General features: G+C 42.2%; 1 protein-coding gene across 1 annotated transcript in view; it reads right to left on the bottom strand.

Annotated features, from left to right (window-relative positions):
- Positions 1–23,466, bottom strand: part of GCH1 (GTP cyclohydrolase 1) — a 49,375-nt gene extending 25,909 nt beyond the window's left edge. The window contains exon 1 of the mRNA XM_065872202.1: positions 23,127–23,466. Coding sequence (XP_065728274.1) covers positions 23,127–23,466 — 340 coding nt within the window. The remainder of the gene's footprint in view (positions 1–23,126) is intronic.
- Between the last annotated feature and the right edge of the window lie 3,461 nt (positions 23,467–26,927).

The following is a 26,927-nucleotide window of genomic DNA, read 5'->3' as shown; positions in this document are numbered from 1 at the left end:
AAGACATAGTGATATCCTGTAGCTCCTAACATAAGACCATGAGAAGGGCACATCACCTCTGTGGAATTCTTCCCCAAAATCTGTAACTGCAGTCTAATCACCACACAAACTGAGGGACATTCTACAAAATATCTAAAGAAGAACTCTTTTTAAAAAGACATGGAGGGAATTTCCTGGTGGTCCAGCGACTAGGACTCCGCATTCTCACTGCTGTGGGCCTGGGTTCAATCCCTGGTCGGGGAGCTCAGATCCCACAGGCCACGCGGCGTGGCCAAAAAAATAAATAAATAATTCAAAAATAGACATGGAAAGACTAAGGAACTGTCCACGCTAGAGGAGACTAAAGACACATGACAAGTAAAAGCAACAGAAAAACTAAAATCCAAATAAAGCCTGTAGTTTCGTTCATAGTGTTGATGATTGCACCATGGCCATGGGAGATGTTAGCATTAGAGGAAGCTTGGGAAAGGGTATATAGAGAATCTCTCTTACTATTTTTATCATTATTCTGTAAGTCTAAAATTATTTCAGAATAAAAACTTCTAAACAACACAACAGAGGGGCTTCCCTGGTGGCGCAGTGGTTAAGAATCCGCCTGCCATGGGCTTCCCTGGTGGCTCAGTGGTTGAGAGTCCGCCTGCCGATATAGGGGACACGGGTTCGTGCCCTGGTCCGGGAAGATCCCACATGCCGCGGAGCGGCTAGGCCCGTGAGCCATGGCCGCTGAGCCTGCGCGTCCGGAGCCTGTGCTCCGCAACGGGAGAGGCCACAACAGTGAGAGGCCCGCGTACCACACACACAAAAAAGAATCCGCCTGTCAATGTGGGGGACACAGGTTCAAGCCCTGGTCCAGGAGGATCCCACGTGCCGCGGAGCAACTAAGCCCGTGCGCCACAACTACTGAGCCTGCGCTCTAGAACCCACAAGCCACAACTACTGAAGCCCGTGCACCTAGAGCCCATGCTCCACAACAAGAGAAGCCACCACAATGAGAAGCCCGCACGGCGCAACAAAGAGTAGCCCCCGCTCGCCGCAACTAGAGAAAGCCTGTGCACAGCAACAAAGACCCAATGCAGCCAATAAATAAATAAATTTTTAAAAAATAAATTAATTAAAAAAACACACACAACAGAACAATGCCCATCAACTGGAATATATAAGCAATGGAGCACTACTCAGCAATAAGATGGGATAAAATAATGATTCATGTACTAAGATGGTTGAACCTCCAAAGAATTATACTAAGTAAAAGAAGTCAAAGACCTGCACACACAAAAAACTATGTGAGATTCTAGGAAAAGCAAATATAGTGATAGAAAGCAGACAGAAAGTTTACCCAGAGACCACAGAGGATTGGCTGCAAAAAGATATGAAGACATTTTTTTTTGGTTGATGGAAACCGTCTAAACCTTCGTTGTACTGGTGGCTATGAGTTTGTCAAAATTAAAATTGTGCACATAAAGTTGGTAAATTTTATTGAATATAACTTACACCTTAATAGAGCTAACTTTAAAAAAAACTGTGGCATAAGGGACTTCCCTGGCAGTCCACTGGTTAAGGCTTCCACTGCCAGGGCCACTGGTTCTATCCCTGGTTGGAGAAGTAAGATCCTGTGTGCCGCACAGTGTGGCCAAAAAAAAAAAAAAAAAAAAAAAACAAGGAAAGTTTAAAAGTTGTGGTATATTATGAAATCTTTTGTGTAAAAGTCGAAAGGAGATACGAACATATACACACATATATATGCTTATCTTCAAAAGGAAACACTAGAAGAATAAATCTAAAAGCAAATAAAAATGATTACCCATAAAGGACTAAAAGAACAGGCAAAAAGGGATATGATAAAATGAGACATCTTTAAATAAAATTTGTTACATAATTTTGACTTTGAAATCATGTAAATGTTTTACATACTCAAAACTAAACTAAAAAGAAAACAACTAGCGACCCCATACGTTGTGATGCTTTGTGCGATAATGGAGCATTGATGCTTTGCCTCTATCCTATTTCATTAAAATGGATCCAGACTATAAACTTGACCCAGCCTAATCATTTTTCTTCAGTAATGAAGTCTTGCTGCTATATTTATTTATGTTTTGCTCCAACATATCTGAAAGCTACCATCTGTGGCTAATAAGAACAAAATACTATCATGGATTGTTTTAATTTCCTGTCTGTTATCAGCAGCAAGGAGGTAACCCTGGAAACAAGGATTTATGGTATTCTATTTCCCACTGTTGGTCATAACCAACAAAAGAAACCAAAGCCACCTCCAAAAGTTGAAGGCCTATCTATAACAACACCACACACAAAAAGTACAAAAGTATACCTTTCTCATGTCATTAATGACTAAGCAATGACAACAAACAACCCTGCTGAGCAGCCACCCATCAAGCATTTTGTCCCTTCCTGAAAGTGCATTAAGGCAGGCCCACGAATGACCCAAAGTATTTAAGCACCCTCTGAAGCAGAAGTTCTGACTCCCCCAGTGAGCTTGTTAAAACACAAATCCCTGGACCCCACCCCCAGAGCATCCGATTTAGGAGGTTTGGGTGAGCCTGATAATTTGCATTTTTAACAAGTTTCCAGAAGATGCTAATGCTCCTGGTCTGGGAACCACACTTTGAGAGCCGCTGTTTTGAGGTATTCCGTGTTCTGTGCTGCCACATAGAATCTTTACATCTTGAAAATGCTCCTACTGATACATCATATATATTAAGGAACACAGACCTGTTTCTGCTGGGGTAAAAGGAAATTCCTAGGGGAAATTCCACACAAAAGGAAAATTATATCTAAGGAACTTTCTTTTGCATGAGTGTTAACAGTAATTAGCACTATCCTGGATGTTCTGTGATCAGCACCAAAAATTAGAGATCTCTGAGGAAGTCAGAATTGCACAGATGATCCATCTTCCTGGAGGACAGCATTTAGACAATGGAAGAAGACCTGGAATGCTGAACATGTGTCCATCCTAAGGGACAGGAAAGAGAGAATGGGGTCTGCTTACTGGTTTTCGAATTAAGGGAGAACAAGACGCAGAGAGTGAGACCTAACAAGGCATCAGGCCTCTTCGCTCTTGGCTGGAATTAAATCAACTCGAGGGGCTAACAAAGATAAGCCCACCTGATTTAGTGGAGAAAGATCTGAATCACTGGCCCAAACCCTCTAACATGAGAGCTGCCTCAACCAGCATAGAGTACTTACTTCATTGTACTTCCTGGTACCACTTATCTGTGTTGATTTCTCCCAACCTTGGAGGTAAGTGTTGTTGCTGAAGGCTTTGGAGTTTCCACACAATACCCTACACACCATGCAGAGCCAGAGCTAAACAGAGATCTTCCATTTTATCTAATTAATATCTCAGTCTTTACCCTGTGATTTACTTCCTTAAACTAGAAGACTCCAAAGAAACTCATGTGGCCAAGGGAACATAAGAATTCTCATTGCAACATTATTGGTAATAACAAATATTAGGAATTTAAATGTGCATCAGAAGAACAATTATACATCTTACTTAGAAAAGCACTAAAACCATTAACTAAGGTATCTCTCTTCCTTGTGAGTAGCAGTAACCTTCGACCAAGATGTGTGCTTGATTATCCTTTGTCAAAATCACATATGTACTGACCTCCCTGCTTACCGCTTCAGAACAGTTCTCAAAGTTCTCTGAGAGACTGTCTCTCAGGTTATAATCCTCAGGTTGGCTCAAATAAAATTTTCCATTTCTTACTTAGATTGACTATTGATTAATTATTTTCATTGACAAGAGTATGTCCATTTAAATGAAGTAGAAACAATACTACCTGTTGTTTGTGGACACACACATAAAATGAAAGTAAAAACATAGGCATGAGAGTAAGAGATCAAATTCAGGACAGTGGTTAACTCTGCACAGGGAGGCTAGCAGGATCAGAAAGAGATAACTATGAACTTTATTTGTATTTTTTAAAGCAATTATAGCAAAATATTAAGGTTTGCTAAAATTGGATGAATGTTGGCTAAATTAGTTCTTTATACCTTTTCTTGTATATTTGAGATATTTCATTAATAAAAAAAAGATTTTTTAAACTGAGGAGTTCATACACATGCTGGTGTTTTGTTTTTTTCCTGAAAGAAAAGCAAGCAACTGAGGTTACCCTTGCACAAGACTGGGGCTAGAGAAGGATTCCACAGGAAAGACACAGCCTGCTTCACGCAATGCTGCAAACGCCTTCAGAAACCTCCCTAAATCACGCTCTGCAATTAAAACAAAGGCTTCTGCCCTGAGTGTGGCACTGAAACTTTTTGCTTTCTACCTCCTGTTTGAAAAGTTTGTCCTATGAGTACGAGCAACATTAAAACAAATTAAAAGAGAAAAGAAAATCACTATCTCTGCTTTCATTTCCATCATGGTAATACACCTCTTGTTAGTACTCCTACAGGCACAGCGTTTTGCACTTAACAAGACAGAGCTAACATTTGTAAACTGGCCAAAATAAGCATGAACCCGAATATTCCACAGACTGACATAATGACAGAAACTAAGATGACTTTAGACAACCATTCGCACCATCTGCTGAAGTAGGCAGAGCTGCTGCACAGCTCTGATATGCTCCATGAACGTACTTCATAAACTGCAAGTTTGTCAGCAGGAAAGATCCAGTGCATTGCAAAGAAAGTCAAAGTTCGGTTACTTGGGAAATTTTCCTTCCTGCCATCCTTGGCAGAGATAAATTCCCATGTTGCATCTAAGCAACTAAAATATAGCTAAGACAACATGAATGGACCTTGAGGGCATCACGCTAAGTGAAATAAGTCAGACGGAGAAAGACAAACAGTGTACGATCTCACATGTGGAATCTAAAAAAGCTGAACCTGTAGAAACAGAGTATAATGGTTACAAGAAGCTGGGAGGGTGGAGGAAATGGGAAGAGGTTCGTCAAAGAGTACAAACTTCAAGTTAGAAGATGAATAAATTCTAGGGATTTAACACATAGCTTTTTAATTATAATTAACAATACTGTATTAAATATTTGAAAGTTGCTAAGAGAGTAGATCTTAAAAGGGTGGTAATCATATTGCAACATATAAGTGTATCAAATCAATACATTGCACATCTTAAATTTATACAATGTTACATATCAATTATATCTTAATAAAGCTGGGGAAAAAATACGTAGCCAAGGCTATGGAAATAAATGTGCTAGCTGCCCTCAAAAGAGTATTGATATGCATGTTTCAGCAAATACAGTAGCAGTATGCTTTTCCCATCCTCTCAGCAGCCATTTTTATGAACACAACATCTCTCCCTGAGAGACAAGTTTCATATATGAAGTTAATTAAGACCTTTTCCTTGATCACAACAGTAATGTTTGTTACAGTTTATCTGTAAGACATTAAAACACTGAAATGAGAAAATGGAAGCACATAAAATCTCTCTACCCACAATTACTTAACTGGCTCTTAGGGAACCACAGGCACAGTAGTTCAAGAAGTAGTATGGTAAAGTAGAAGGAATGAGTTAAAAGAGTCCAGGGACCCGAGTTCTCTTTCAAGCTCTGTGCAGACTGTGCCCTGGGTGGCAGGGTCCTCACAAGTAAGAGGATGGTTTTGAAAAAGGAATTCAACATGACTCCCAGGTTCCTGGTTTGCACAACTCTGCGAGTGTTGGAAATCAATGCCAAATTACAACAGAATTACCCTCCCACTCCACTGGTCAGCTTCTGAGATGTGCACAACAACGGCTAGTGGCTTTCTGTACTGAGGAAGAGAAAAGCACCTGTTTTAAACTATTCAGATTTATTCATGGATAAAACCGAAGGTTCCCAATCATATACACTATTAACTCTCAAAGTTACCTAAGCCAAAGAACTCTCATTCTGGTCACAGTTTAACTACTCTGAAAATCTGTGGTAAAAGTTTCTTATTTGTGGAAAATAAGATCCTTAAAAGGCTGTTTAAAGAAAGAAACACAGTTATTCAAGGAATCATTAAAAAAAATACACACCTGTCAAATTTAGTTTTTTAATTGGATAATTCTGTATACCTTTCACAATCCAGCTGTTTAACTGAAAATGGAATTTACAAAACAGATGGTGGTAACAAGGTCTGGTGTGCAGCAGTTCTAGAGAAAGAGCACACCAATCTGATAAACTATCCATTTGCTTCAAAGCCTTTAATAGGCTCATCCCTTATCATCCTACTTTCACTTATGCCATGAGATTTCACACTGACGGATGTTATGGAACCATTTGTAATGCTATCCGACAAATAAGTACCAGCAGGGTGTGCAAGTCTCTATCATTCATGACAAATGATTAAGGGACAAGGGATCATCTTTTAGAACAGTGGCTCCCCAATACAGCCAATCATAGGGAGCCTTGGAAAATACAGCTTCCCAAGCCACCCTGATAAAGCCTGATTCACTGGGTGTCGGGGTGATCCCAGGATTACGTCTTTTAAAAACCCAAATGATTCCGATAACCAGTCAAGCTGGGAGCGTAGGATTTTAAGGGGTGAAAGAGGATGAAGGTTGAAAATGGACCCACTACTGGCTCTAACTTGCTGTTCAGCAAGGCCAAACAGTGGGCAATATAATTCTTCTCCATAAACCCTCACTACAGTCACCAAGTCACAGGGTGACAACTTGCACGGAACACTGTGAGCTCTGCACAGGAGGCCTGGAAGAGAGACTGAGGTTGGAGGTGGTGGGGTGAGTGACCAGGAGAGACAAAGGGAAGAAGCTGGAGCCACCTTCAGAGCAGGTGGCAGAGAGGGCCACATGGCCCAGCAAAAAATAAGGAAGGAGGACCTCACACAAGAAAGTTGTACCCATCTCCCAGGAAAAATATCAGCCATTTAAGAAACCAATGGGCCCCCACAGCCAATGCACTAGAAACCAGTTTCAAAGGTAACATGATCATGTTTTCATAGAAATCCTGTACTAATTTCCAAGCTGGACACAAATATATCAGACTGTGACCTCAAGAACCTTAAGATATGAGGAAATAAGAAGTCTATGTGTAAAAATATTTGGATAATGACTATAGCTAAACTACAAAAGCAACAGTTTACAAAAAGGGAAAATTATGGGCCAGGAGAAGAAATACAGCTAAATTGAAGATAAAGATTTGAGCCAGGCCTTAAGGATGGATACGAGGAAAGGAAGAGAGGGTTCTCTAGAGGGCGTGAGGAAAGGAGGTACTATATGAGATGAAATACAGAGGTGAGAAACAATAAAAGGAGAGGTACACTGCCTGAATGGGTCATGCACTGGGCAGAAAGCAAATTCCCTTCTGTTTTAGAGCATTTTTCAAGTTAAAATTTACATTTAGTTCATAACCTCTTTCAAGTCCTGCCACTCTCTGCATTGGTCAAAAGTTATTATCCTCATTTGACAGATGAGGAAACTGATGCTGTGCCTGCTGAAGAAGAGCCAACTGCTGGTTTGAGGGCTGGATTTTGACCCCTGTCCTCTGACTTCCAGATGAGAGCCTGATCACCAGCCACCGGAAGTCTGAACCTGGTGAGCCCAGTGGCTGGAAAGCCAAATCAGGAGTTGCTGCAGCCATGAGGTGACAAGGCCTAGAACAGCAAAGGAAATGAAGAGAGCAAATCCGATTCTTTAAAAGAAAAATAAAATATCAATAGTTACGTATACGGAGGCTGAAGGAGAAGACAGGGTCAAGCTAACCGCCAGCCCCAGGAGAGCAGCTAGAAAGAGTGGCCTGATAACAACCATCTGCTAGAGCCCAGAGCTGGTGCACCTCAGTCACAAAATACTGTTTAGCCAACTATTTATTTGGTTTATATGCAGGAAAATTCAGTAATTTAATGCTACTTTGACCTTTACTTTCCGAAATCAAACTGGAACAGTTTCAGGGGAAAGGAGAATCACATTAAATCTTCAAACGAATAAAAAGGCTTTTTTTTTTAAAAAAGGAACTTCTCTATGGAAGTTTATCCTAGGAAACCAGTAAAAGATAGCTTTGCAAACCAGCTAGAGTCTTACAATCTTCAGGATCTAAACATTGTGTCTCTCCTCATCATGATGTTGCATGAAGAAAACAGCATTCCCAAGAAAAAGGTTCTCCCTGAGTTTAATCAAGGCTTTAGACCTAACTTCCAGTTCCCAGGAATATGAGGGATAGAGAAACAGATTAAATGAAAGCAAGAAGAAAAGAATCACACAAATCTCAAAGGTGGAGTATCTTACAGGAGAGCTGACAATCTCTGATAAATCGGGGGGAGGAGGGTAGTAGGAACTTTTCTAGATTTAAACCTAACAATCAAATGCAAACGTATGGATACTGAGTGGGTCCTAGTTTGAACAAATCGTGAGTGAAAGACATTTGGGACAACTGGGGAAATCTGAATGTAGATCAGGTACTAAATGATAAGAAGGAATTACTGGTTAGTATAGGATAGTATAAACGGTTAAGAAGAAAAACACCTTCAAGGGTGACATTTCACCTCTAAATACACATCTCTGATTTGCTCTCAGTACAAGAACGGACCATACCAATATGACAAAATGTTAATTTTGAATCTAGGTAGTAGGTATACAGCTGTCCCTCATACAATTTTGTCTACTTTTGTGTTTGGAAATTTTACATAATAAAAATTAAAAGTAAAATAAAATGTCATGATTCTAACAGAATATCAGTTTTATTGGCATTACTGTTTAACCAACGAATCCAACAATTCCTCTTCTAACTGATAAAAAGCTTTATTAATAGACTGAAACCTCAAGTGCTAGTATGACTAGCAACTACTTGGAGAAGTGTCTACAATACTCCTGAGGGGAAAGTCTTTAAATAAATGTTTTGTCCAAGCAAAGGGCTATAGGTTAGAAGATCACCAACCCTAAAGAGCATATCGATGAAGAACCTTTTAAAAAATCTGCGTCACAAGAAAAATAAGAGAGACCTGTTACCGTAGAAACCATCTGTGTGGCTTGAATGTTTCAAAGGAAAACAGCACCTCTAGCAACAAAAGAAGCCTAAGGTCCTTGCTAGGACCTCACCTGTCAGCTGCTGGAAGTCAACAGAGTGAGCAAAGAGAGAATGCCAACAAGCGTGCCCATACTACAGAGACCTTGGCGAGACAATCCAACTCTAGTCTAACTGCCTTTCCCCGCAGACCAGATCCACAATAGTCTTGAAAGTGACTTGTGCAGGGTCATAAACTCGTTAGTGCAGATGCTATGACTAGTCCAGAGTAGTTGTTCTTCCCATTATACCAGGATGAGTCTTTGTTAACACTAAAATGGTTTGAGAAACACCCAATGGACCCTTAGCATCAATATTATATCAGTGAACATTTCTAACATGCTAAATATGTAGCTAAAAGACTTGTCGCCCTCTTATAAACTACTTCACTTGTAAAGGGCTACCCTTGAAAAGGCTCAGTTTATTGTGCTGGAGGGGTATAGAAAGAAAGAGGTAGATATTAAAATGAGAGAAAAAAACAGCATGGGCTAAGCGTGGCCTCCACTGAGGCAAATCCTGAAGGCGCTGGAGGCTGTCAGCTAACTGCACCTTACCCTTGTGGCCGAAAGGCAAATTGTTTCTGATGGGCAGCCAGAGTGGCACTCCTCCACAGTTGCCTGTGCATTAACAGAAGCACTTATATCTTGAAGGCGTGGTCAGCTAGAGAGCTGTGATCTACAGCAGCTCTACCTTAAAGCGGTCTGGAGTTCTGCAGAGTCCTCGCCAAGTTAGCAGCCTCTCAGTTGAACTCCAGCACCCAGTACCTTCATCACTGCTCATGAACATCTTACTGCGAGTACATAAACTATACCATCGGTGTAATTGTATTTTAAGCTATTTTAGTGACAAATCCCTTGTTTGGGACATTTGTCAATGGCCTCCGTTGAACTGGGCTCTGATTCCTATTTAGAATAAAAACGAATACATGTATGATCATGCCTCACACCAGTAGCCATGAACTTCACTGAAACAGCATCTGGACCAACCAGATCTCAAAAAATGTCAACCCAGCAACTGACAATTTCCTCACCTAAACCTGGAGGTTTGTTCACAGAACTCTAGAGAGGCAAAAGGTGTTGATTGGTGGAGGTGGCAGGGGGGAGGATTCTCATGGTTAGCAGCCAAAACAAAAACAAAAAAAGAGGAACAGTTAGAGGAAGAGAGCAGGCATAAGGGCCAAATATTGCAGAACAAGCCTCATGTAGGACTTCTGCCTCAGTCTCCAGCTCCAGTGTGAGAAGGAGACAGAGTGGATTTTCAAAACAGCCTATGCACTAAGCTATGCACTAAACTAAAATGCTCACTTGCCCTCGTGAGGAGGTGGTGATGGAAGAGAATTTAAAAATGCAGGCAAGAGGCTGGAACACAACGAAACATTACAGCCGTGGTGAGGAAAGACAGGAGGAAATCAGTCAAGTGTTTCTGGAAGGGAGAGATCTATCTACTCGATGTCTGTAAAATCACTCTGGCACTGATGAATGGGAGCAGGACAAGCCAGGAGGCAAGACAGCCAGTAAAGAAGTGAGAGATGACTAAGAGTCAGAGCAAGAGAAGGTAAGAGAGTCTAGAGATATTCAGGAAGTATAAGAGTCAGGACCTGGGGCACGAGTAACCAAGGGGATTAATGAGAAGGAAGAATTGCAAGAGGAAATGAACAACCAGATTATAAAGCCTGGACAAGCAACATGTGTTCAGGCAAAGTTGTTCATTAGAAGGGCTGACTGGTCAAAATGGACTTTAGAGACATCAGAGAAAGAAGCCAACCCTAATGCCTTCCCATGCTGATCTTTAAAAAGTTTAAAATAAACCTGCTTTGAAAGCTTCATTTAATTTTAACTCTGTGGTGCAGAAAACTATGAATATTAGTGTATTCCTTTTATTCCAGAACACCTAAGAGAGTAATCTTCTCTTAACTATCATGGACTATTTGTTTAAAAAAAAAAATTCAAAATGAATTTCCTTCTAGGTTCAGCTCAAAATCTACCTCCTCCATAGTCATCTGTGGTTTCAAGTCTCTGCCATAAGAACCCACCTTCCTTCTGACCACACAGGACCCCACTTGCTCCTCTCTACAGGAACTTAGTGCTGGTCCCGGCTAGCACAGACCAGAGGCTCCCTGAGGGCCAAGCCAATGCCAACCAGTTTTGCTTCCCTTTTAACAGTTAGCTCAGGGTCATTCACAGGCCTGATGTTTGATAAATAAATATGCACACAGTTAATATATCTTCAATTCTAAAGATTTCTTAAAATAAGAAAATAAAATACTTACAAATTTAAGAACATACAACATTCTACAGATGAGTTACTGGCTCAAACAAGGACCAAACGGTACTTTTCTAACTTTAAAACGATGCTCTTAACACGGACAAACCTTGAAGACATTATGCTAAGTGAAATAAGCCAGACACAAAGGACAAAATGATATGATTCCACTCATACGAGGTCCCTAGAATACTCAAATGCAGAAAGTAAAACAGAGGTTACCAAGGGCTGAGAGAAAAGGGGACCAGGGAGTTATTGGTTGATGAATATGGTTTCAGTTTGGGATAACGAAAATGTTCTGGAAATAGACTGAGGTGATGGTCGCACAGCAATGCGAATGTACTTAATGCCACTGAACTATATACTTAAAAATGGTAAACTTTATGTCGTGTATGCTTTAAAGCAAACAAATAAAAAAGAATATACAACATTCAAGTGTATACACTTCAACACAGTTGCAAACATGCTGTAGCTAAATTTTTTTGCAATTATTCACAAATTCCCCTGATTAAAAATTTCATGAGCTATCTTAAAGTCAGGATGTTAAGAAATGCCTCAAACTAAAACTACTTGGCTGTTTGCTAGAATTCAAGAAGAAAAACAGAATGCCTATGGATTACACTGCTCACATCTTAAATGGATCTTCATATGAAAATGTAACATAGGCACTTAAAACCTGAGGGGGCACAGTGTCCACTGGAACATGAGCACTGTCATCACACACCTGGGTTTTGCTCTGTGCCCTCTGGCAAGTGACCAGAGGCCTCTCAGTTTCCAACTCTATAATGAGTACAGCCTCCAAGTTGACAGGAGGATCATATGAGATCACACGCATACAACCTGGCCCACTTCCCAGGGTTTGGGTGCCCCATACTCTTCTCTCCAACACCTAACACTTTCATTCACCAACAACCAGCACATTGCTGCCTTGATACACACCAAGGGGAAGCTCACATGATCCTACCAGTCAGGAAAAAATACCTCAAAAAATTTCTTATTTTCTGTAATTTGTTATATTACTCCCTAAAGTCCTACAATCTGGCTTCTGAGCACATTAAGCTATTGAAACTACTAACAACACCTTCAAATAAAATCTCAGTACTCACTGCTAACACAGACAAAATGTCTATAACACTTCATACATGCTGGGCATTTCTCTCAGCACTTTATATGTACTAACTCACTTAATCCTCACAATAACCCTATAAGATGGATGATTACTATTAACTGCCCCATTTTACAGATGAAGCAATTAAGGCACAGCTGGTCAGTAACAGGATTTGAAGCCAGGCAATCTGACTCAAGTCTACTATGTCTTGGAACCTTTTCCTTCTGTTCCACGTTCCTTTTAAAACCATTTTCTGCCAACACTTACACTCCTGGATCTCCTGCCTCTCACATCTCCCTTTCGGGCAGTCTCTGCTGGTTCTTCTCTCACTCTCCTTAGTGTCGGAATGCTGACATCTCCTCTTCTCACTCCTTTGAGGAGCTCAGGCACTCTCCAAGCTTAACTCTCAGATTTACACCGATAATTCACAAATTTGAATTTCTAGCCTTAAACCACCATGCCATCTCTTGGCCTGTTTAAGTCACTCCCTTTTCCTCTGCACAAATGCAAATTCTAACCACCCTCATCTCAAAATCTGGTCCAGTTGCTTCTGGTGCATAACAAAACATCCCAGAATTTAGTGGTGTACAACTATTTTATTATGTCCTGGGATTCCGTGGGTCAGGAATTCAGACAAGGCACAGGAGAGATGACTGGCCTCTGGCCCACAATGTCTGGGGCTCAGTGGGGATGACTAGTTGGCTGGGGACTGGAATCACCTGGAGGAGTCTTTACTCACATGTCTAGTGTTTGGTGCTAGCTGTTGGGTGGGACCCCAGCTAAAGCCATCGGCCGGAACACCCAGTTGTGGCCTCGCCATGTGGCAGAGCTTCCTCACAGCATGGCAGCCTCAGAGTAACTGGACTTTTTACATGGTGGCTCAGGGCTCCAGAGTATCCCACATTCTTAGAACACTTTCCAGTTAATCCAACCCCATAGTTCTTCCTCATCACAAAAGAAGGAATACATTAAGCATCAGGTGCTTTTCGCATACCTTCTTAATTCTTGTAAGAGCCCAGGCAAAGCAGGTATTACCATTTTTTATAAAAAGAGAAAGATGAAAATTAAGTTTGGAGACATGCCAGTAATTATACAGATAGTTAAGGGACAAGGTCACATTCAAACTCAGTCTCTTTCTTTACACTATATGGATCACAATGAAGATCAGGCTTGCAAATATATACATCTAACTATTTTTCTCTAATTCCAGGGTAAAGGTTTTCAGTAACCAGATTTTTCTTATTAGCTAGCCCTTAAAAAGTTGTATTTCCTTTGTTCCTAGATTTGAAACAACTTTGTCACAATGTTTTTAATTTATCTATCTGAAAATACATGTACATACTTCAAAAATAACAAACTGAAAATATAGTGAAAAGTCTTGCTTCTACTGTGGTCTGCCATCTGCCCAGTTCATATCCCTGATTAACATATAACCACTTGTGTATCCTCCAATTCTTAATGTCAATATAAACATTTTATTGTCCCCCCCCAACATAACTCCTCTGCATCATTTAGCCATTCTAAGGGACTAGACATATAGGATGGTTCTTTTTATGGCTGCAGTGACTAACCTTGAGCATATGTCATTTCGTGTATGCAATTCCCAGAGGCAGGATTTTCAAATAGGATATATGTATTTGTATTTAATAGATGTTGCCAAATTATCCTCCATAAAGATAGTTTACACTCTCAACAGTAATATTTGTTTCCCTATAACTTCCATAATGTAATGCAGTATCAAGTTTCTAGACTTTGGCCAATCAAACAAGGAAAAAGTATATCTTTGGGTGGTCTGTATGCATTTCTCTTATTGAAGGTGAGGTCAAGCATCTTTCCATGTATTTAAAAGTCATTTGTATTTCCTTTCCTGTGAATTGTCTGCTTACATGTCTTGCCAATTTTTCAATTGTGTTTTTGGCCTTTCTCTCACATTAATTTCTAGCATCTCTTTTATATTAGTATGATTATCCTGTTGTCTACAAAATGAATTGTAAATATTTCTTCCCAGTTTGTCATTTCTGTTGGTATTTGACCTGTAAAAGTTCTTAGTTTTTATATAAAGTAACAATTATTTTCTTTTATGGCTTCTAGATTGAGGCATAATTAGGTCAATCTCCAGTGCAGAATTAAAGAAATATATTAGAGAAATTAACAACCTTATATATCTTTAAGCTTTATTTAAAATACTTTTAAACTTACTGAATAGTTGCAAAGATGGCCTAAAGAGTTCCCATATATCTTCTTTATAGAAGAACTCCAGTTAATAAATTCAGAAGGAATTAAAGAACCAAACATCATTATTTTTCAACTTCTAAAAAATACTGGATCTGGGCAATCACCAATGGCTTCTAAAGTCAAGTGAAATGCTGGTGAAAAGCTCTGTAATGGACAACTTTGGCTGATAACACTTAAAGCTAATCGATTATAACATCACAAAAAGACAACTAGATATTTAACTGCTTACCGATGGAAGCACATGCCACCACCTATGAAGTATTCTTGACTAAATTTAAGAGTTATTTGGTGGGGGTGAGAGTGGGGAGAAGCAGGAAGGCAAGCGTCTAAATCTAACTGCTAGTATATAAAGCAACACAGGAGCTAAAGGAACATGTTAAATTAAATTGTGAGAAAAATAACGAGCAGAACCCAGAATGTGGGAAATTCTATAGGACAAATGACCCTGTTTCTTCAACAAATTGTTAGGGGATAAAAAAGAATACCAAACTAACAAATTTTTTAAAAACTTGAAGACATTTATCAAATATAATATGTGAATCTTGTCTGAATCCTTACTCAAACAAACCAATTTGTAAAGAGATACCTGTGAGAAAAATCAAAGAAATGTAAATATTGGTTAGATATTTTCTATTAAGGAATTGCTGTTGATTTCAAGTATGATAATATTTTTAAGTCTCTATTTTCAAGATATAGTAAAGTATTTATCAATGAAGTGACATATCTAGGATTTGCTTTAAAATAATTCAGTGGGGGAAGGTGTGTGACAAGAGGAACGAAGCAAAACCTATGTTTATGTTAAAGGTTGGGTGATGGGCACATAGAAACTCATTATACTATTCTAATTTTGTGTACATTTGAACACCTCTACAATAATTTAAAAACTGCAATCCTGACAGATTTTCTAGAGATTCTTCCCCATGAGAATTTTGATGTGCCAGGGAAACACCCCAGTTGTTTCAATTGATACCTTGGAATAATATGTTGACTGGATATAGAAGAAGCCATCTCGCCAAAAAGGTGAGTTTCTACAGGCACAGGACTCTATGAAGGACACAAAGATGTCTAAAGGATGACCTCTGACCTAGAATAGAAGTGTTCAGGAGATCCAGTAGAAATAACTTCCATGGCTTTTCCATAAAGCTAATCCCCTACGTTTTTCTTTAGTGTATAAAAAAGCCAGCATTTATTGAGCACCTATGCACAGAGCACTGTGGTAGAAGAAAGACAAGTGTTAAGAAAGGATCCTTGTCTTTTTTTCTTTTCAATATTTATTTATTTGTCTGTGCCAGGTCTTAGTTGCTGCACACGGAATCTTAGTTGCGGCCTGTGGGATCTTTAGCTGCAGCATGCAGGCTCTTAGCTGTGGCATGAGGGATCTAGTACCCTGACCAGGGATCGAACCCAGGCCCCCTGCATTGGGAGCACGGAGTCTTAACCACTGGACCACCAGGGAAGTCCCAAGAAGGTGTCCTTGTCTTTAAGAAATTAATTCAAACATTCATCAAGTCATCTACATGTGCTGGGCAATTTGCTAGGCATTCAAAGGTGAGTACAGACAGTCCCTCTTCTAAAAAACTGTGACTGAGGCTATAACAGAACCAAATTCTAGTGAGTAAATGTCCTCTCAATCTTGAGTAGAACAAATTTACCTTGATTCAGACAATCTTTGATTAACCCCAATCTAAATTATCCCTCCATCTAATTGCCCTAAACTCAGTAGAGAATGTATAACCACAGGGAACATATTCATTACATAAGCTGGACTTATGAATTGTTCATATAATCTAGGATTCATAACCTAGGATTCATCAAAGATTAGATAGTTGCCCTCTCCTGGCAAATTTTATTACTGCAGCCTGACTCAACCAAATACTGGACTCAAATAGAGGTATATGAGTCAGTGGGGGAATGCCCAGGCATAGAAGAGTTTCTAGAGCTGGACAAAGAAAACAGCAGAGGGTTTCCCTGCTGGCGCAGTGGTTAAGAATCCGCCTGCCAATGCAGAGGACACGGGTTCAAGCCCTGGTCTGGGAAGATCCCACACGCCGCGGAGCAACTAAGCCCGTGTGCCACAACTACTGAGCCTGCTCTCTAGAGCCCACGAGCCACAACCACCGAAGCCCATGTGCCTAGAGCCTGTGCTCCACAACAAGGGAAGCCGTCGCAATGAGAAGCCCACGGACTGCAATGAAGAGTAGCCCCCACCCTCTGCAACGAGAGAAAGCCTGCACGCAGCAAGGAAGACCCAACGCAGCCAAAAATAAATAAAATAAAATAAAAAAGAAAACAGCAGAGAAGATACGAAAAGGGAAGGGGAGGGGAGCTGATTCAAATAAATCAGTAAAATATTATGATTAAAATTAAATAGACTATGAGAGATTATGATGATTCTCATTCTCTATCCTCCCAGTGCTGCTACTTTTCAGATATGATCTTGTGCAAGTTCTCTCTGTGCCCCAGTTTCCTTATCCCTAAAAACACGGCTAATATTACCTACCCCGTAGGGTTATTGTGAGGATCAGTGAGGCAATACATGTAAAGAACTCACAACTGTGCTCAGCACATAGTAATCAGGAGTGTTCGGTGTTATTCAGATGTCAGCTCAAGCATCCACACTTCCCATCTCCTAGCATAGATCAAGTTCCTTTGGTAAAGGCTCTCACTGAGCTGTGTTCTTTTTATCACTAGATTTCTCCATCTATAATCACACTCATTCATGTGATTCTGATGAACATCTGTTTCAGTCTAATAGACTGTCTGTTCCATGAGGGAAGGAACCATATCTGGTTTTGCTGAGCCTGTTTCCCAGCATTCAGCGCAGTGGTTGGCACTCAGTGAATAAATTAAATGAAATTATAAAGTTCCCAGTCAGTCTTATGAATAATAGCATTTAACACTGGTATAGGTTAAACTGTGTTGAAGGTTAAGTTGAAGTCCTAAAGCTCAGTACCCCGGAAAGTGGCCTTGGAAATAGAGTAACTGCAAACGTAATTAGCTAAATTAAGATAAGGCATACAGGTGTAAAGTGGATTCACTCCTATGTGACTGATGTCCTTAAAAGAGGGAAATTTGGACACCGACAGAAGCAGAGATGGAAGTAATGCAGTTGCAAGCTAAGGAACACCAAGGATTGACAGCTACCACCAGAAGCTGGGAAGAGGCAAGGAAGGACCACACTCCCCTCCCCATTCCCTGTGATTTTCAGAGGGAGTATGGTTCCACCGATACCTTGATTTCAGACTTCTAGTCTCCAGAACTGTGAGACAATAGATTTCTGTTGTTTAAACAGTCCAGTCTGTGGTACTTTCTTTTTTTTTTTTTTTTGCGGTACGCGGGCCTCTCACTGTTGTAGCCTCTCCCGCTGCGGAGCACAGGCTCCAGACACGCAGGCTCAGTGGCCATGGCTCACCAGCCCAGACACTCCGCGGCACGTGGAATCTTCCCCGTCCGGGGCAGGAACCCGTGTCCCCTGCATCGGCAGGCGGACTCTCAACCACTGCGCCACCAGGGAAGCCCCATGTGGTACTTTCTTCTAGTAGTCCAGTGAAACTAAAACAAGTACCAATTTGTTTAGTATTTCAAAGTTATGTGTAGGACTTTTCCTCCCAGGCCAGAAAAAAATGTTAACAGATAATACTTTTTTTTTTTTTTTTTTTGCGGTACGCGGGCCTCTCACTGTTGTGGCCTCTCCCGTTGCGGAGCACAGGCTCCGGACGCGCAGGCTCAGCGGCCATGGCTCACGGGCCCAGCCACTCCGCGGCATGTGGGATCTTCCCGGACCGGGACACGAACCCGTGTCCCCTGCATCGTTAGGCGGACTCTCAACCAGTGCGCCACCAGGGAAGCCCCTGATAATACATTTTTAAAAGAAACTAGTAAGACTAGATTTTCTCCTCCATTCTCAATGACTCTTAACAGCTTTAATCAACTTTGACTACTCCGAAGTTCCAGTCATAAACTTCAATGGTCTTGTTATTTTTTCTTCTTTATTCATAGTACCTTTTCTGGCAATACACAGAACTAAGTCCTATGTAAGAAGTATTCATTAACAAAATGAAAATGAAGCTTATTAGTGAATCAAGATTTAAATGAACTATACACATCTAAAATAGCACCTCTTAATAATGAGATTAACTTTTCTACAGCCTACTTTAAAACATGGGACATAAACTTACCTTTTGCCCACAATATGGGAGGCTATGATAAATAAGTATTATCACATCTTAGAAGTTGTTACAATTCTTAGTTCATCATGGCAGTCTGATTTGGTAAATCACAGATGTTCATGATTCAAAAAGAAAAACCTTTTGTGAGTGCTGGCACGTTTCAGTATGAAGTGGCTAAGACTCATTTTTGTGTAAATAAACTATCTAATTGCCTCGCTTTAGCTTTAGAGAATAGTTGTCATCTTGTAGTGAACATGGTTGAGGCAGGGTGGGGAAACAGTCATGAAGTCCATCTCTGGGACTTCCCATGTGGCGCAGTGGTTAAGAATCCCCCACCAATGCAGGTGACATGGGTTCGATCCCTGGTTTAGGAAGATCCCACATGCCGCAGAGCAACTAAGCCCGTGCGCCACAACTACTGAGCCCGTGTGACACAACTACTGAAGCCCACGTGCCTAGAGCCCGTGCTCCGCAACAAGAGAAGCCACCGCAATGAAGCCTGCACGCTGCAATGAAGAGTAGCCCCCGCTTGCCGCAACTAAAGCCCGCACACGGCAACGAAGACCCAACACAGCGAAAAATAAATTTAAAAAATAAAATAAATTTATAAGAAGTCCATCACCTGTGATACCATCTCCTCTTCCTGCATTATATACAGGCTCACAGGCTTCCCAAATTTGGGACACTGTCAACTTGATTTATGAAAACTGCCTTGGCATCCTGGATAAGACAAGCTAAAACCTACTTCAACTAGAAATGTGACAGAAGACTCAAGACTCTTGTGTACTCCCATAAACTTATAAAAAGGACAACTGATGAGACAAGTTACATTCACTTAACCTTTGATGGATAATACTATCTAAGAGGTTGTTCCTATTTATACCCAGGAGAGGACAGGGAAAGAGAAGGGTCAGACACAAGAACATGAAGATCAAAGACCCCAGGCAACAGCAGACCCTCCAATTTAATTAGGATTCTGAATTTTAAAAATAGTGGAAATACAGGAAATATATAGAAAAGAAGATCTCATCAAAGGTTCTCTGAATATGTAAGAGAACTAGGATAGGGTTAAATTGAAATGGGATAGCAACAGATAAAGATGAGCTGGTCCAAGGATCACCCTGTGATGCTATTCAAAGGACAGCCATTCCTGGGAGAGGTGATCGTGTCTTCTTCCAGCCCTCCCTCCACTACAAGCTACAGCCCAGTGGTGAACAGTAACCAGGAGACTTGCACAACCTTGACAGAGCCCCATTACAGGTGACCACAGATGCACCCATAATGAGGTACATACTGGAAAGTAAAGAAAGTTGTATCATGCAAGGGTCATGAAAATACACTGCAGTGCAGGGAGAACCGACAAATTCCCCAAACATCAGAAATTAGCATCAATTCACTCAAGAGGAGCTAAAAAAAATAATTTGGGGAATGTAAAGTACCAACTTATTTTATTTATTTTATGTTTTAAAAAACTTAAGTCAACACTAGCAACAAGTAATTAATATACAGAGATATAAAAGATGTTAAGTATCTTATCTACAAGCATAGAAAAGTGACAGTTTCAAAGAAGTTTGCTTCTATCCAAAATAATCTATAGTGGTCATTGACTTATACTCTCTAAAGAAATAAAAATTAGGGATTGGGTAGGAGTGTTTTCTCTATTACTTACTTCTGTATTTTCTATAGATTTAAAGTATCCTTCCTTCTCCCACCCAGGTTGGTCCAAGGCCTGAACCACCACCATTTCAGGTTCACTCCTTTAAGTTCAGCATCATCCTTGTCACCCTCTCCTCTCTGTCTTCTATTTATGTACCTCTAAGAAATTAATATTAAGCCCTTAAGTGTGATCCTCTAGACAGAGGCTTTCAAACTTTTGACCACAACAAATACAAGAAATACTACATTCTACAACCGGAGCCAGTACATACCAGAAAAAAATCATACCTATAAAACCTACTTGTAAGCTTCTCAAAACATTTACCCTTACTACATATGATAGACTGATTTTCTCCATTCTACTCCACCTTATTTTAATGCTGGTGACCCAAGTATTAGGTCCAAACTCAGTGTGAAATGCTTAGTAGAGAAGATACACTGACATATCTCACCAAGTAGCAGCAGAAGGAAGCAGGTAAGAGTTCTGCATTCAGGCTGCCTAGATTCCAACACCAGCTCCACCACCTGAAGCTGTCAACCTCTCTGCCTCAGGTTCCTTATCATGGGGTAAAAGAACAGTGTCTACCTCAAAAGTGAGGATTAACCAAAGACCATCCACAAAAAGCACTTAGAGCATAAAAAGTATTCAATGAATGGCTATGAATAATTCTTAAATGGTCTGTGACATTTTCACTGTCGTAAAATACATATAACACTCATCATCTTAACCATTTTAAAATGTGCAACTCAGTGGCATTTAGCACATTCACCATGTGTGCAACCATCACCACTCTCCAGTCCTAGAACATTTTCATCATGCCAAAAGGAAACCTGGAACCCATTAAGCAGTCACTCCCCATTCCACCCTCTCCCCCAGGTCCCCTTGGGTAGGGAGATGATTAGAGTCCCCCTAATCTGATTTCTGTTCCTAGGTCCATGGACTTTTTAAATAATAAATTAACACTTGACTAGAACTGTCTTCTAAGGTAGAATGAAGTGTTCTTTGCAGTCATTAGTCCTATGGCTCATGAGACAAACTTCTGCTAATCATTTCTTAAGTAAACCTTTTGAGACACTTTAGGTCTCAAAAGTCAGGAGGACCTCCCCTATTCTCAAGGTCAGAAATCCCTCTCTCCTGTGAATTCTATTAGGGCGATTCCCAAAGCCTGACCAAGTGCGGTGGACATTTTCAGTGTCCACAAGAGGCAGACTGAGCAAGGCCCTAAGAAGATGTTTGTTCATTACATTCGTGGAATATCACCAAATGGTAGAATATTCACCAAATGAAGAATGTTTATTCTTCAGTCTTCGCATTTTAAAATTCTGTATTTGAGGCTCCAAACTTTTACCAACAAAGGTTTAAAAAGTAAACTTGGACACAGAACTAGATATCCATTTCTTGGCTTTAAGATGTAGTGTCATTTCCTTTATGTGCCTCACCCCTCTCACACTGATTTCTCACCCTTCCTTTGGGGTGGGGGAGACTGGGCAAAAATAACTGTTTTTCCCAGAATCTATTCAGGAAGTCTCCAGAAACTTGATTGGGGAAATAATCTGAGCAGGGAGGTTACCTTGCAAAGCAGCACTGTTAATTCTTTGAGAAATGGTGAAGGCAGAAGGCTTCTTAGGCCAAAGGAATAAATGTCACCAAGAGGTACAGAAGATGTGGACTGGAAAACAACGCCCTTGGTCCGAGCTGTGCAAGTCAGATCTTTTTTAACTTTTTTTTTTTTTTAATTAGTGACCAACATCGCTCACCCAGCAATTAGGCAGCGAAGTTCTCAATCGTTTTCCACCGCCACCCCGCGCCCCCTACTTCGGGCCTCCTGGGCAAAAGCCTGACCCTCCTCAGGCGCCGAAAGCACTGGACCAACCCGGCTCCTTTGGGATGCGTGGGTGGGAAGTGGGTGATAGAGAGACTCCGGGTCCCACAGCCCAGCGAAACTCCCAGACTCCCAGGAAGTCGCTTTCCTGCTTTGGGGTTTGGAGAGTGGGGGAGAAAAGGCGGAGAAGGCTTTAAGCAGCAAACTAACCCCCAAAAAACCTCACACTTCAAACTCCAGGGAAGCCCATGCCCAGAACTATGCCAAATTCTGGCAAAGTCCTGAGCTGGAGTGAACTGGATGTGAACAAAAGAGAATTACGACTTTCGGAACACCCGGGTACCCTGGCAAGTCAGCGAGAGTGAGGGTCCCCGAGTTTGCAGCAAATAATCACCCCCGGCTTCAGACACACAAAGCCAAGGCTTCACCCCAGACCTACCAAAAATGAGACCTCCAGAGCAGAGATGACCTAGGAAGCCGTCACTTCCACGAGCCCAGGTGCACATTCCTCGGGCATCCGGCCCTGGGCGCTCAGGCGACAAGGGCTCCAGGCTCCCACCCGGGGGCGGGGGTAAGGGACGTGGGGAGGCTCTGTGACTGCGGTCCCGCCAACCCGAGGCTGGAGGAGAGGGCCGCGTGCAGCGAGCGGGGAGGACCCCGCGAGGGCCGCTTCAACTAGTCCCCGGGTGGAGAGGCCGCTGACTCCCACCGCGGCCGAAATGCGTCCCACGCAGGGCCCTCTCCTTGGCCGGACGGCTGGGCCAGGGCCGAGGGCGGGGTTCGGAAAGTGACAGCACTCGGCTTCCTCCGCCAAGAGTGAGCAACTCCGGGAACTAACTGGAGCCGGCGCGCGCTTCCTGCAGCCACCTCCCCAGTGACCGGCACGCCGGCCGGCGGGCGCACTGACCTGAGATGGTCTCCTGGTAGCCCTTGGTGAAGAACTGCATGGCCGTGGCCGCCCTCCAGGGCGTCTTGCGCAGCCCCTGCCGCTGGGGGTCCTCGCCCAGCGAGCGCAGGATGGACGAGTAGGCGGCCGCCAGGTTGGGGAGGTTCAGCTCGTTGTCCTCCTCGTTGCGGGGCCGCTCGCCCTTCCAGCCGTCGGCCGGCTGGACGCTCTTGCTCTCCGGCCGCGGCTGCTTCTCGGTGGGCGTACTGGGCCTGGGCCGCGGCGGCTCCCCCTCGGGTAACCCATTGCTGCACCGGGCGTCCCGCGGCTTCGCCTGCACCCGCCCCAGGCCCTTCTCCATAGACCTGCCGCTGCCGCCCCGGAGGGACCCTCGGACGCGTCAGGGGCTGCAACTGAACTTCGCCGGCGGGCAATGGACTGTGACCGCAATCACCTGAATAACGTAGGCCTCGGGCCAGGAGTAGGCTCCGAGCCCGGAACAGAAGAGACTGAGGAGTGCCGGAGCGCCTCCTTTTTATGGGCTGGCGGCTCGGCCGGCGCCGCGGGGCGTTTCCATTGGCCGAGGCTCCTGGCGTCATGGCGCTCACTCCGCCCCTTCGCCCTGCCCTCCGCCGTGTGCCCTGGAAGCCGGCCCCTGTGGCGCGGACCTTGTCCCAGTCCGTGGCGCGGACCTTCTCCGAGTCCGTGGCGCGGACCTTGTCCCAGTCCGTGGCGCGGACCTTGTCCGAGTCCCTCCCGCGCCAGGCGGGAGGATTGGGTTGGACCCCTCTGGCTATTGCCGGATGAACTGAATCCTAAAGGGGGCAGGTGTTCGGAGCTGGAACCTCGGCGAGGGGAGGCAAGGTCTGGGTGCCCCGTCAGCCCTCTCCTCTTAGGGCAAAGAGTACGCTGCATCAGAAGTGTTCTGGTCGCCTCGCCCTGTGAAAGATGAGCAAACAGGTGGCCTCGCCGGGGAAGAGACTGGGTTAAAATGTAGGTATGGAAACCAACTCATACTTTTAGGGCAAGAGAATAATATGAATTGAAACGATTGCGTTCGTTAGTTAAAAACATGTCCAACGCACCTGCCTCCAGCCGCTGTCAGGAGGAATGTTACACCAAGTGGTCCTTAAGTGAGTTCCTATATCTAGGAGGACGGTATCTGTGGTGGCCAGAACTTTGACCCTGCAGAAATTGGTTTGCGAGCGAAGAAAAATTAGGGGTCTCATTAAAAACCCATTTGCGTTTTGTGGAAACGCAACTGTGGAAATTTGGTGCTGATCGTTTTAAGAATGACATGCTAAGTGCCTTTCTCCTGATGCTGATAGAGATTGTGAAACGTTATTGATCAACTGGACTCTTAACCAGTGACATCTGCTTTGACTGTTAAAGATTTTTTAAATGGACTTTTTTTTCTGACTAGAGGGATTATTTCATAACACCAAAGGTGAGTTTTAAAACATGTATCAAATTAATATTTTATGATTTGCCCCAGAGAGTTTCTAATGCTGATTTTCTGACATATAAACACATATTTAAAGGCTTAGGATCAGACAAACCAGGAGGGAAGCCCCTGGAATTATTCTATGCTAATAAAGTAGCTCAGTCATTATTAGTAGTAATTTGTATTTATTGGATGTCTGCTCCAGGCATATTCCTGTTCTAAACATTAAGGAAAGAAATATGGGAAATACCTAGCCTCCTAGGTACTTTTAATCTAAAGTAGAAGAATTATTGGTGTAAGTGGGGTTTTTCAAAATAGTTATTGGATTTCTATATACAATAAATATCAAATTACATAGATCAAGAAATATGAACATCCCTTGGAAAGCCTCTTTGTCACAGTCCTACTATTTATTGTCAGTGTTCCAACCCGTCCCCATCGTCAAGGTCCTATAATATTTTTTCCCTCTAACTGCTCTGCCCACTGTCCAATGATACTTCCTGGTCAGAATTATCCACTGGATCTCAAACTATTTCAAGCTGGAGACAACATTAAAGGATGGCCTTGTATTTAACAAATGAAAATAAAGATACCAAGTAAAGTATTTTTAAAACAGAGGGATTCAATGGAGATGCTTTCCATGAGATTTTTTTTTTTTAGAGGCAATCATTTGCCTTCCTTTAAAAACACTTGTAAACATTAACTAATATATTTCCCAAAGCAATTTCTAATGAAATTTTACCCTAAAAATTAACATTTTCTTATAAACACTGCCACTAAGTCATTAGCATTTTTATTGCCAGTTACCAGTACAAGGTCTCTGGATTTGTTCTATATTTACTTGTAAATTGGAGGCAGTGTATTTCAGCCAAATGCCCAAAGGCAATACAAGGAAGCTTTAAAATCATGAACACTAGAAAAACAGTTTAACAGTGAAATGTAGGTAGTTGGCAGGGATGGTTATAAGTAGAAATGCGAGAAGAAGAGGGAATAAATTAAAAGAGGAGGGATATATCCCACAGAATTAATTAGCATAAAATGGTTCAGCAGTGAAACTATGAGCATTCACAACCAGGAATTACAACAGCATTCATGTTTTTAACCCAGTAAGGGGACTCATTTTCACCTTGGACCCAACCTGCGAGTTGCTTTCTATCAAAAAGCCAAGGAACTTTTTTTTTAAGTTCTCCCATTTCTAGGGCAGTAGCAAAACAGAGAAGCAGATAAGTGAGATACACAGCACCAAAGACTGAAAATACTGCAGGGCTACAGACATATGTAGTCACTTGCCAAGGGTAACAGGTAAACTAACATTAAGCATTTGGCAATGGTAATTGGAAAAAAGCAAATTTCTCTAAGTGTGCTTGATGAAGGTTCTTTATTTGAAATCCAAACGTTGGAGGAGATTCTGGATCAAGATTGGACATAGGGCTTCCCTGGTGGCGCAGTGGTTAAGAATCTGCCTGCCAATGCAGGGGACATGGGTTTGAGCCCTGGTCTGGGAAGATCCCACATGATGCAGGGCAACTAAGCCCGTGCACCACAACTACTGAGCCTGCGCTCCAGAGCCCACGAGCCACAACTACTGAAGCCCGCGTGCCTAGAGCCTGTGCTCCGCAAGAAGAGAAGCCACCGCAATGAGAAGCCCACGCACTGCAACAAAGGGTAGCCCCCGCACTCAGCAACTACAGAAAACCAGCGTGCAGCAGCAAACACCCAATGCAGCCAAAAATTAAATAAATGAATAAATAAATAAATTAATAAAATAAAAATAAATAATTTAAATATTGGACATAGATAATAGCAAGGTGGACACAGGAAAAGTGTCCTTGTTCCACTCCTAATTTCCAGAAGCTAGCCTGTGGAGTCAATGCAATCCTGAGATGTCTCACTAAATCCCCCAAATGTAGGGAGAAGCAAAGTGAATGGAAGCCCTCACGTTTCTTCTCTTCTGAATGAGGAGGAATGGAACAAGAGAGAAAATGGGAGAATGTGAACACCGAGCAGACTTTCTGAGATGGAAGGGAAGGCTCGAGGGCACCTCACTGAGTTGAGAAAACTATCCATAGCCCAAAGGTACCTCACAAGGGAAGAACAGACATACCCCAGGTAGTCACCTGTCCCTGGTAGAGGATCTTTAATACCATCTCGGAAGAAAGGGCAGATGCTAAAAGGGGGATGTTAATGGACAGTCCAGCCACCACAGCTGAATTCTTTCCTAATCGTCACGATCCCTCAGGGAAAACAAGATACAACACAACCTCCTCCAGCCCCAGACTGTAGCAGAGTGAGGGAAACAAACAGGCTTCCACTGTAATAGGAAACACAAAGAAGTCACCCTCAATAATATGAGGCAGGGACAGGAGGCAGAGAAGCAG

The sequence above is a fragment of the Phocoena phocoena genome, chromosome 2 (genome assembly GCF_963924675.1).
Source record: "Phocoena phocoena chromosome 2, mPhoPho1.1, whole genome shotgun sequence".
In the NCBI taxonomy this organism is placed as follows: domain Eukaryota; kingdom Metazoa; phylum Chordata; class Mammalia; order Artiodactyla; family Phocoenidae; genus Phocoena; species Phocoena phocoena.
Note: the sequence above shows the minus strand (reverse complement) of the source record. Positions and strands in the feature narration are given on the sequence as shown.